At 40.8% G+C, this 10,709-nt stretch overlaps 1 protein-coding gene across 2 annotated transcripts; it reads right to left on the bottom strand.

The window, feature by feature from the left end:
* Positions 1-798: 798 nt before the first annotated feature.
* Positions 799-9,698, bottom strand: NXT2 (nuclear transport factor 2 like export factor 2). Of its 2 annotated transcripts, none has more exons than XM_062183241.1 (4): positions 9,402-9,698; positions 8,322-8,408; positions 4,239-4,383; positions 799-2,920 (listed from the first exon to the last, which is right to left on the bottom strand). In XM_062183241.1, exons 1-4 carry the CDS (start codon positions 9,414-9,416, stop codon positions 2,739-2,741), a joined length of 429 nt encoding a protein of 142 aa, XP_062039225.1. In that variant the 5' UTR covers positions 9,417-9,698; the 3' UTR covers positions 799-2,738. The 2 variants fall into 2 exon arrangements, with proteins under 2 accessions (XP_062039225.1, XP_062039226.1); XM_062183242.1 differs by lacking the exon at positions 9,402-9,698 and adding an exon at positions 8,903-9,194.
* Positions 9,699-10,709: the final 1,011 nt, after the last annotated feature.

The raw sequence follows: 10,709 nt of genomic DNA, 5'->3' as shown, positions 1-10,709 counted from the left end.
AGGGATCCTGGCACCACAAGCAGAGGCTTAAGCCACTGAACCACAATGCTGGCTGCTTTCAGACTTTTGAAGCACCTGCGTACATATAGCTGTTTGTCTCTCAGAGTTGATGTGTTGGAAAATTAATCCAAAAATTGTATTTGGAGATAGGGCCTTTCAGAGGAGATTGGATGATGAGGGTTGCCCTCATCAGTGGATGGGTTATCAAGGAAGTGGATTTCTTATAAAAGTGACCTCTCAATGGTATGCTCGTTCTGTCTGTCCATGTGCTAGCCTGTGCTGCCTCAGGGTTCTGTGAGTCCCCACCAGCAAGAAAGCCCTCAGCAGATATAGCCCCTCAACTTGGGCTTCTCAGCCTCCAGAACAGCAGTAAATGCATTGCTTTTCTTTATAAATTATCCAGTCTTAGGTATTTTGTTATAGCAACAAAAAATCACACACACACACACACAATGCCTCAAGAGCAAAAATCAAAAGACCTTAAAACAAGCTTGACTGACAGGCATTTGGCCTAGTAAGACACCAGTTGAGGCGTCTGCATTCCACATGGAAGTGCCTGGGCTTAATACTCACCTTTAGCTTCTGACTCCAGCTTCCTGCTAATGTAGACTCTGGGAGCCAGAAGTGATGAGTCAAGTAATTGGTTTCCTGTCACACATGGAGGAAACCTGCATGGAGTTCTCCCAGTTGTCCTGAGCATTTCAGGAGTAAAACAGGTGGAGGGAGAGTGTGCTCTCTCTCTCTCTCAAATAAATAAATAAACATTTAAAATAACCAGACTTGAGAAAACTTGTCACAAACCAAATTTTATTTTTTCCAAGTTAGAAAAATATGAACATGTCAAAAATACAGTCTAGCCCATAAAGAGTCATTCCAGCCATTTAAAAGTTTATACAGAGTTTGGAAAAAGCAGTTCACACATATGTCTTAAAACACTTCATGAATAACACATAACCACGAGTTCAGTTATTGCTAGTTATATGTAGCTTTTACTTGAGACTGCTCTCCATTAGAGATAGGGTAGTATCTGGACATTCTGATTGTTGCTACTAAAGCTGTGGTTTACAAAAACCCCAAAGTAACCAGAAGCTCACTTTGACTAGACTATAATATACAAGTTTTGATAAGTCCTACACGAAGGTGTGCTCTAAATTTCAGCTCCACTCCCTTATACTTTTAAATTCTATTTTGTGGATATATTAGAAATATAGCACATATTTTTGGCCAAGAGTAGATGAACTATTGGGTTTAAAATTAAGTGCCTAGAAACATTAACTTTAGTTGTAATGTATAAAACAAAGGGCACCTCTGGCTTTAAAAACATGAAAAATTGGAAAAGATACTTAAATTTTAACCAAAAACCAAAGTTACAGCTTCTTTACAGGCTGAAAAGTAAATGAATCAACTTGGTCTTTTGAAATTTACTATGATGACCTTCTTTTCTCTATTTTCTCTTTAAAAAGATAAGTTAGCCACATAACAAACATGTCTTAAAACAGATCTATTTGCCCACTGCCATGTGGAAAAACAAGTCGTAAAATCAAATACTGAAATTTTAAATAATTACAGAAAAGATAATGCAGTCGGCAGTATAAAACACTGGCATAAAATCAGTCATTTTGGGAGTGGGTGATATATAGGAGACTTGAGGCCAAAGTTCGCATGGAAGATATAGAAGTTAATAATGGCACAGAGAGAGAGCAATGGCTTTATTTCCAACTTTCCTGCTACCAGGTTAGATTTATTGCTGGTATTTTACTCCTCAGAATTTTTAAAAATAAACTGACACATATATATGCACACACAACATATGAGGCGGAGTGGGAAGACGGTAAAAAAGCATTCTTAGACTAAAAGTGATATGATCATTTGGCAAAAATACTTATTAACTCAGGGATTTAAATCCTGAAAACAGGGTACATTTTTAGGAGGTAGAAAACAAGTACCCAAAATTTTATCATTTTGCTACTCCCGCCTACTTTTGGCTTCAAACATGGTTTTCCGCATTTCTCATTCCTCATTCTCCCAGTAAAGCTATTAGTTCTACTACTATTCATCACCTGCATTTATAGACCTACAGCTGCCAAGAAAAATCTTTTAAAGAAGTTTTACTGTTAAGCCACCAAATGTACCTGATACTCAGGTGTCAACTGAGAACATTTTGTGCCTATTTGGTTAATTCACTTCATAACAAAATATACCAATGTAAACAAATTATCAGATAAAAGACTAGCAAACAATTTTACATGCAATTCTAATAGAACAGAGTAGCTGTGCAGACTGAACTGATTTGGAAAGTTATATATTAAAACCGCATCACTAGTGTTAACTGAAAACAGCCATGTGTTTTACTACAAAATTTACCTAGTAACCCAAACAAGCTGCATTTCCTCCCAAAGAGTTACATTGTGCTGATATTCCATAGATGATATTATAAAAGAATTCCATTTTTGCGATAGGCTGGGTTCACAGTGACTATGTTAGTACCAAGATCATGTGTTTAATATTACTTTAAGAATGTCATCACTGGAATGTATATAAGGCATGTAAAAATAGCATTAAAGCTCTTAAGGGCAATAATTCAAACTTGCACCAGATAGAAAAGGTGCTGCTAAGAATAATAAAAACAAAACTAAAACACATACTAGTCTGTAGTGCTTTTACAAAAAAATGAGTTAATTCACACAAATCCTGCTGCTGGAACTAATGGGACAAAGAAGAATGGACTCTTGCTCCCTTTAACAACTAGCCCAGTCTTGAAAACGGAAGCAATCACTGGCAATTTTCCACACTGTACTGGTGGGAGTGGAATGAGCGGTCAGCAGGAAGTTTTGGTTGAAGAAGTGTTGCTTGTTTCCATCAAACTTCACAGTTCCACTGGTCACAACAAGAACTGTTGTCTGGGACTGGGTAGCTTGCTCTTCATTCACATACAATAAAAGAGGAGAGGTCAGTTTTATTTCTAGAAAAGCAAATTTCAAAGCTGTGTAGTTTATGATGTAATGATAAAAAATTTCACAGATCTTCTTTACATTGAGCCTAACTGTAAATCTGCATACTCAAAACCAAAAAATTAAATACAGATTTCAAAGACACTGAAATTATTTTCGGGCCAAAATGATCTGAGCTACTCTACAGTTTCAAAATAAAGAGCTTGTATACAGCACAGGACCACTTGTTTCCTGTATATATTAATATTTCATTAGGTTTCTAATATGGCTTATTTGTATTTTGTTTCTTCAGCTATTGCTATTTTATAGAACTTTATAGGAAAAAAACATTACCCTAAACCACTAGAAGGGGCCTTTAAAAGCATTTATGGTAATTTTGCATTATGAAAAAACTATGGATGATTATAAAATGTTTTTGCACTGAGATAAAATTCTTTTAATTTCATTTTTCAATGAGGTAGTTGAAGTCCCTCATACTTAAGACACTTAGGACTCCACCTAGAGGTTAATATTACAAACTGCATCAGTCTATGTGGAATCAAATTCAATCCTGCCAAAACTTTCATATAATAGTAAATTTCTGTAAAATTTAAATAAGTTGTAAGATACTGAAAGACATCAATCACATATGTAATAAGTCTTCTCTGTAGACATGTCAAGGCTTAGTAGGCAGCTATCTTGAGGGAAAAATAGATAACCTCTCTTCTTCATGAACAAAAATCACATTTACCTTCAACTTCTCATATGACTTTTTAAAGCCATAATCACATAATCCATGAAAACCTATTAGAAAGTTTCTAAAGTAAAAAGCTTTTAAGGGGCCGGCACTTTGGCGCAGCAAGTAAAGCCGCTGCCTGGAGTGCTGGCATCCCATGTGGGCGCCGGTTCAAGACCCGGCTGCTCCACTTCTGATCCAGCTCTCTGCTATGGCTTGGGAAAGCAGTAGAAGATGGCCCAAGCCCTTGGGTCCCTGCACCTGCATGGGAGACCCGGAAGAAGCTCCTGGCTCCAAATTGGTCCAAACCCAGCTGTTGCAGCCATTTGGGGAATGAACCAGCAGATGGAAGACCTCTCTCTCTGTCTCTGCCTCTCTGTAACTCTTTCAAATAAACAAATACATTTAAAAAAATAAAATCAAAAGTTTGGACAGCCAAATCTTTTCTAATATTTAAGCTGCCCAAATAGGTAAATACTTCTACCACTCCAAGTTGTTTGCTGCTTCTGACGTAAAAGCTCAGTGTCATCAAAGGCAAACAAAGGAAATACCTTAAAAGATCTTGATCTTACCATGAACTGGCTGGCAATCCAACATGTTGACTTGAAATTCACTGGATGGCAACATCTCAAAAAAATTACTCAGAGAATCCAGCCCGGTAACAACATTTCCATTCCAAATTAAAGTGGCCTTGTCTAGATACAGCCTGGTAAGTGCCTAAAAAGAAAGAAAAGTCTAAAAATATGGAAAGAGGTTCATTTCTAGGTAAAGTCTAGTATGTAAATGGATTAAAAAGTATATGAACGTTAAATTTAAAGAAGCTTTATGTGAGTGGGGGAGAGGCAGGAAGAAAGGGAGAGAAACAAGGAAAGAGAGAAGAGAGAAGGTGTGAGAGACATGCAATTCCCTGACTCACTTCCCAAATCCCTTGAAGGCAGTGTGTGTGTATGGCAGGATGAGGGGGTGTGGAGAATCCCACAGAAAGTCCCAAAAAATAGAGTCACAGATCACTGCTTACCTGATTAGCAAAAGGAGGTGAACTGTGGAAACTCCACAGTAAAACATTGAGTCAAAAATTACCCCAACTACAAGATGAAAGTCGAATGGAGTCACTCATGATAAGCCAGGAGCTGATGTTAGGCCTAACGCCTGCTAGGGAGACACTCCTCATCATACCAGACAGACATCTCTGGGCAGTCAGGTAACAGCGCGCTATGGACGATACCCCGCTACCCACACTGACTGGACTGTTCAAACATAAGCAAGGCGGGAACAGTATTGACTGGATTATTCAACCACACAGCAGCACGTTGGAGGACTGCCAGAAAATGAGGATTAAAAAGGGGAGCCCTTGCACCACTCTCCACCCTTCTGAGGATCATGGCCTGGTGCATGTAAACCACCAGGAACGGGAGAAAGAGCGGAGCTGAGACGAGCTGTCACCGAGCTGTCACTGAGGGGAGCTGACCAGAGCAGAAAAAGCTGACCTCCAGAGCCGCAGCTTCCTGAGCTGCACCCGTTCCCGAGCCGTTCCAGCCGCAGTTTCCTGAGCGGCCTTAGCTACTGTCCTGATGCTGGTTAGTTCCTGAGCTGTAACACTGCTGTAACACTTCAGCTTTGCCTCTGAACAAAGGGCCCGGTGTGTGTGTACCTCTGGGTCTCCACACATCTGGTGCTGCTACTCTGCATGGAGCAGGTAGTGGCACAAGACGACCCGCAGAGCTGTCCCTGAGCTGTAGCCCTGCTGTGTATGTGGGGGGGGGGGGGGCGCCAGTGCGTGTGCACCTCTGGATCTCCTCGCACTTGGAGCCAAAGAGCCAGCCCGCTAGCTCTCTTGCTACGCGGCACAAGGCGACAACGGGATCAAGGGGCCGGCAAAGCCGCCACCTCGCTGCCTCACTGTTTCACCACCTCACTGCCGTGCCTGAGTAGCAGAGCTGTCACCGCGCCACCCGAATTGTTGCACCACCTCACCACCTCATTGCCTTCCCATCGCCTAGCACTTCACCGTTCGTCCAAGAACTCCAAGCCTGTAAGTGACTGATCTGAGATCCGTCCCTGCTGGGATGTTGAACTCTGGACATTGTACACTCCCCACAGGAGAAACACGTTCATGACAGTGATACAAACCTAGACACACAGCAAGCATATGTTGTAATGTCATGATGTCAATGATGTGCTAACTCGTGATCAATGTAGAAACATTAAGTGTGATATTGATGTTTGATTATTGATTGTTGATTACTGATTATGGATTGTTAGTTATTGCTATTAGTATGATTAAGATTGTGTGTTAAGATTGTGTTATAGTAGGTATAGTGGTTAAGTTAGGACATAGATCATCAAGCTATAGACTGTTAAGTACAGAGTTATAGACTGTCAGATATAGGTTGTTAAGCACATAGTTAGGTATAGAGTAGGCATAATATATTGCTATGAATAGAGTTGAGCATATTAGGTACGTTAGCACTATCAGGCATATAGATTGATATTGATAGTGTTTTAACCATGATAAATGAGCAAATGAGTAGTGTGATAAATCCCTGGTGTGTCCCCAGTATGTGAGCAATAAAAATCTTTCACTGGAAAGGCAGTCTTGTGTCCAAGTGTTCCTTTCTTCCCTGTGACTGACAAGTCGTATGTCGCACTTACTACTGTCGAGCTGTGAGACACTAGGGCTCGTGAACGGGGGGGAGGTGGGCAGCCAGAAATCAGTAACAGGGAACTCAATCAAGGTCTTTCACATAGGTGGAAGGAACCCAACCACTTGAGCTATCTTCATTGTCTCCCTGGGTGCAGCAGGAAGCTAGAATCAGCATTAAGTGCCAAGATCAAACACAGGCACTCTGATGTGGAATACTTATGTTCCAACCAATAACTTAACTACTTAGCCTAATGCTTGTTCTGGTATACAAACATTTTTAAAGTTCGACCTCCCTGTCCATTTCCCTTGATCCCTCTCCAATGCAAACCAGTGTAAACAAGATGTCTGTCCAGAATCCTAGCCTGAAATAGATGCTATCCTACTCTTCATAAATTAAAGTGTTAAACATATTTTTTCATATTATACATTAGCCACAATAAGAAATCCTTGCAGCCAAAAGCTAGAAGATAGTTTTCAAGTTTTGCTTTATGTATTAAAATGAATAAATGATCACAAATTGTTTTTTTTTTTATTTGACAGGTAGAGTTAGACAGCGAGAGAGAGAGACAGAGAGAAAGGTCTTCCTTCCGTTGGTTCACTCCCCAAATGGCTGCTATGGCTGGTGCTGCGCTGATCCGAAGGCAGGAGCCAGGTGCTTCTTCTTGGTCTCCCATGTGGGTGCAGGGCCCAAGCACCTGGGCCATCCTTCACTACCTTCCAGGGCCACAGCAGAGAGCTGGACTGGAAGAGGAGCAGCCGGGACTAGAACCAGTGCCCATATGGGATGCCAGCGCCACAGGTGGAAGATTAACCAAGTGAGCCACAGTGCCGGCCCCAATGATCACAAATTGTAAGCACATGTAGCCCAGACAAGTTTTAGTCTTTCTTCCTTTTCTAACTCTGATAATTAACAAATTTGTCAATCAAGTCATACTATAATTTAATCCCAGAGGTTATACAGATGTGAATCATTTAATCTTTGCATGTGTTAGGAAGAATTATTCCTTATTGCTATCATTCTGTTAGCTTACTTAGTTCAAAAGAATTGTGAGTATTTGCTAAAGCAGAGTCTCTGATGAACCAAATAAATTAAAGTCAAAATGAGACAAAATTCGACAGTTAACTATTTGGAGTCACAGGGAATTTTCTATAATTTAACTTAGGTTCCAATGCCAACACCTATCTTCACACTGATAATGAACTATATCCCACTTTTTTGCTACTTTATTTTTGAAAACAGTAGGCACAATTATAGACAAGGAACAATAAGCATCCACTGCCTCTTCCCATTTCCCATCTTATGTCAACAAACAGAAGTACCAGGGACTTCTTTGATCTTCTGCTTTTATCGATAAAGTACTAACTTTTTCATCTGCAGAACAGAAGTTCACTAAAACACAGTCCTATGCTGGTAAGAGATTTAGATCCATTTGACCACCCAGGCATTGAAATAATTACTTAGAAGATTTGGCACAGGGATAAATTACAATGAAAATGCTGATGATGTGAAAACTTTGTCTGTTGAATACTAAAGCATCCTAGCTATGCTTATGCTCTTTGTGCCAGCAATAGTTATGAGGCTTAATCAGAAATTACCTATTAATACATGAAATAAAAGGGGCAAATCAGGAAGCATTCCCTGTAATAACAGATCCTTTCACTGGTGTTAATCCTTCCTTAACCATATTGGATAAATGGTGGTATTAAGACAAGGTAACACATTTAAGTAAATATACGACAAACCCAATGATAAGTGCGGTTTTCAAATTAATTCCTACTTAACAAACCTAATCATAAAATGACATTAAGAAAAATAGCAACTTGCCCATGATCGTGAGAACTAGGTAAAAGCAAACCTATACTTCCACAAACACTATACCAATCGTTCCCTAAGCAATTTGTTTTTAAAGAACAAGTCCAGTTATCATTTACAGAAGTCACACTAATAGCTGGCTCAACAACAAAAAAGAACTGGTATTTAACAAACAGCTGTAGAGTCCGTAACACTCACCCGCCTTCTTTTGTCCATTGTCTCATAGTAAATGTTCACAAATTCCTCAGCAGCTCTACAGGCTTGATCTACATAAGTTTTGAAATCCTAGGAGAAAAACTTGGAGGTATAGATTACCACCTTCCCAACCCCTCATTAACACAAAACCACCAACCGAAGTTGATGATTTATTTCAATCACCATACTGCTCTATACCCAGTCCACATTTGTCAATATAAATTTAAGCTTAAAAATGGCAAGAGCTCAAAAGTCAACAATTAATTTTTTTTTTTACTATTTGTAGGTGCATGTCAATATATAATCATCTCTGATTTGTGAATTAGATTATTTTCATTCGTCACGTATAAACTTCTACTGTTGCCTGGCAACTAACTACTTTGAACTTTCAGTATTTCCAACAAAACATCCACCCTAATAAACACGACGCTGTATGAACCTTAAAAGGAGGGGGAGGGGAAGCTATTGAGTAAAGTAAGAACGTGTTCAGTTCTCCTTTCAAGGGAGAAGTGAGGACTAAACTCAAAAACTGCTCAATGGGAAAAAAATAAAAATTAGAAAAAGAATGAAGTTCAAGGAACTACCTGAAAAACTACGTAGCTCCACTTTGGCAATTGTTCTACTATGTAAACATTCACCGGTGTTTGTCAAAGAATTGCAGAATATTAGAAGAAAAATATTATTGGGGGTGCGCAGGACTCAGGATCAAATAGCTTCTTGCCTAGGCATTCACTGGCCCTGGCGTATTATTTGAACATAACAGTGAATCGCCAGTTTCATTTCTCAGGCGATCGAAAGGGATTTTTAGGGAATCAGATCGGGAAGAGCGTTTCAGTCGTAAACAAACCCTAAGACCCCGCCTCTCCACTCTCCGGATTTAACTTTGGTCCTTTCCGGGACCAAAACGCTACGGCACAACTTTCGGAGGGCGGGCAGTAGAGTGGACCCCGCCCCGGAGCCAGGCTGGTCAGACCCTGATTCGCTACCTGTCCATGTGACCAGGAGCCAGTCCAACCCTGAGCCCCTCCCCTCTACCGCCCATGCTCCGGCGCCGAGACTCCCCATCGCGACCCGGACACTCACCACGGACGTGGCCATCGAGGAGCCCGAAGCACCTTGGTCCAGTGGCGGCGTTACTACCTCCTCGCGTCTGTGGCCCCCTCGGCTGCGAAACGATCAAACGTTTGGGAAGAGACCGAAATCCGCCAAACGCGCACAATTTTCTAATAGCCAATTCGGTTCCGGAAGTAGATCGGTCCGTCGCTAAAAGCAACCCGACGTTCCAACCGTAGGTCTACCTCCCTTAAGTTCCGATTGATTCCTCCCTGGCTTATTTATTTACTAGATGCTTATTTATGTAGTTTAACAGAAAAAAAGAACACTTTACTTTTGCTAGCTTCATACTCTGAAGAAAAGTATACCATTTTTTAAACGGTCCACCTTGGGTCGAATCAAAAGGGGCCACTTAAGGGGGGGGGGTTCTTTGCTACAGGAAGTGGGGGGGTCAAAGCCCACTGACGACCAATGAGAAACCTGAGACCTACAAGATCCATGGTCTATAGGAAAAAGGGGGCGGACCTTGGGGAAAGGCATACTGCGCATGACTGCTGGAGAACCGTTTGCCACTTAGTTCTGGAACATTCTCAAAGAACCTAGGCTATCGAAGCAATAAAGTTTGATGGTATTCTGGAGATTATTCACTATTAGATTTTACATTGGCTATATTTAAGGGTAAACACACGAGTCTCTCTTCAACGATATATTTTAAAATATATTGCCGATCTCAAACAAAGATTAATTCACGATGCCATTCGCTACCTTTTCCTGTCTACTTACTACACAAAGCAATTGCCGATCTCAAACAAGAATTAATTCACGATGCCATTCACTACCTTTTCCTGGCTACTTACTACACAAAGCAAACAACAGATAAAATGCCAAGTACAAAGTACTTTTCTACACATTTTTACTCATTCTCTTATTTCCAGTAGTGTTGAGGTAACTGCTGATTTTATCAAATCCATTTTTAGCTAAGACACCAAGTATTTAACCCGCTTAGGGACACAGGAAGAGATTCAAGCCCAAATGATAAAACTACGGCAGCAATCTGGCTCTTCTCCCCACCACCCCTTAAGAATGTCCGCCTTCAAGTCATCCACGACTTAACGGCTGTCTGATCGGATCTTACTATGAGTGGCTGGTTTGTGGCTCCTCACGACGATAGTCGCTCCTTCCTTGACGCCTTTCCTGGCCTTCCTGAGACCAATCTCTCCTGAATTTTCTCATCTTTTCAATTTGTTTTTCCCGTCACTCTCTTTTTAAGTCTAGCTCCAACGGTCACCATACAGGACTTCTCTGTCCTCCTCAGCCTGCCACTAGCTGACGTCACCT

This window comes from Lepus europaeus, chromosome X (assembly GCF_033115175.1).
Source record: "Lepus europaeus isolate LE1 chromosome X, mLepTim1.pri, whole genome shotgun sequence".
Lineage (NCBI taxonomy): Eukaryota > Metazoa > Chordata > Mammalia > Lagomorpha > Leporidae > Lepus > Lepus europaeus.
This window is presented reverse-complemented; position numbering and strand designations above follow the sequence as displayed.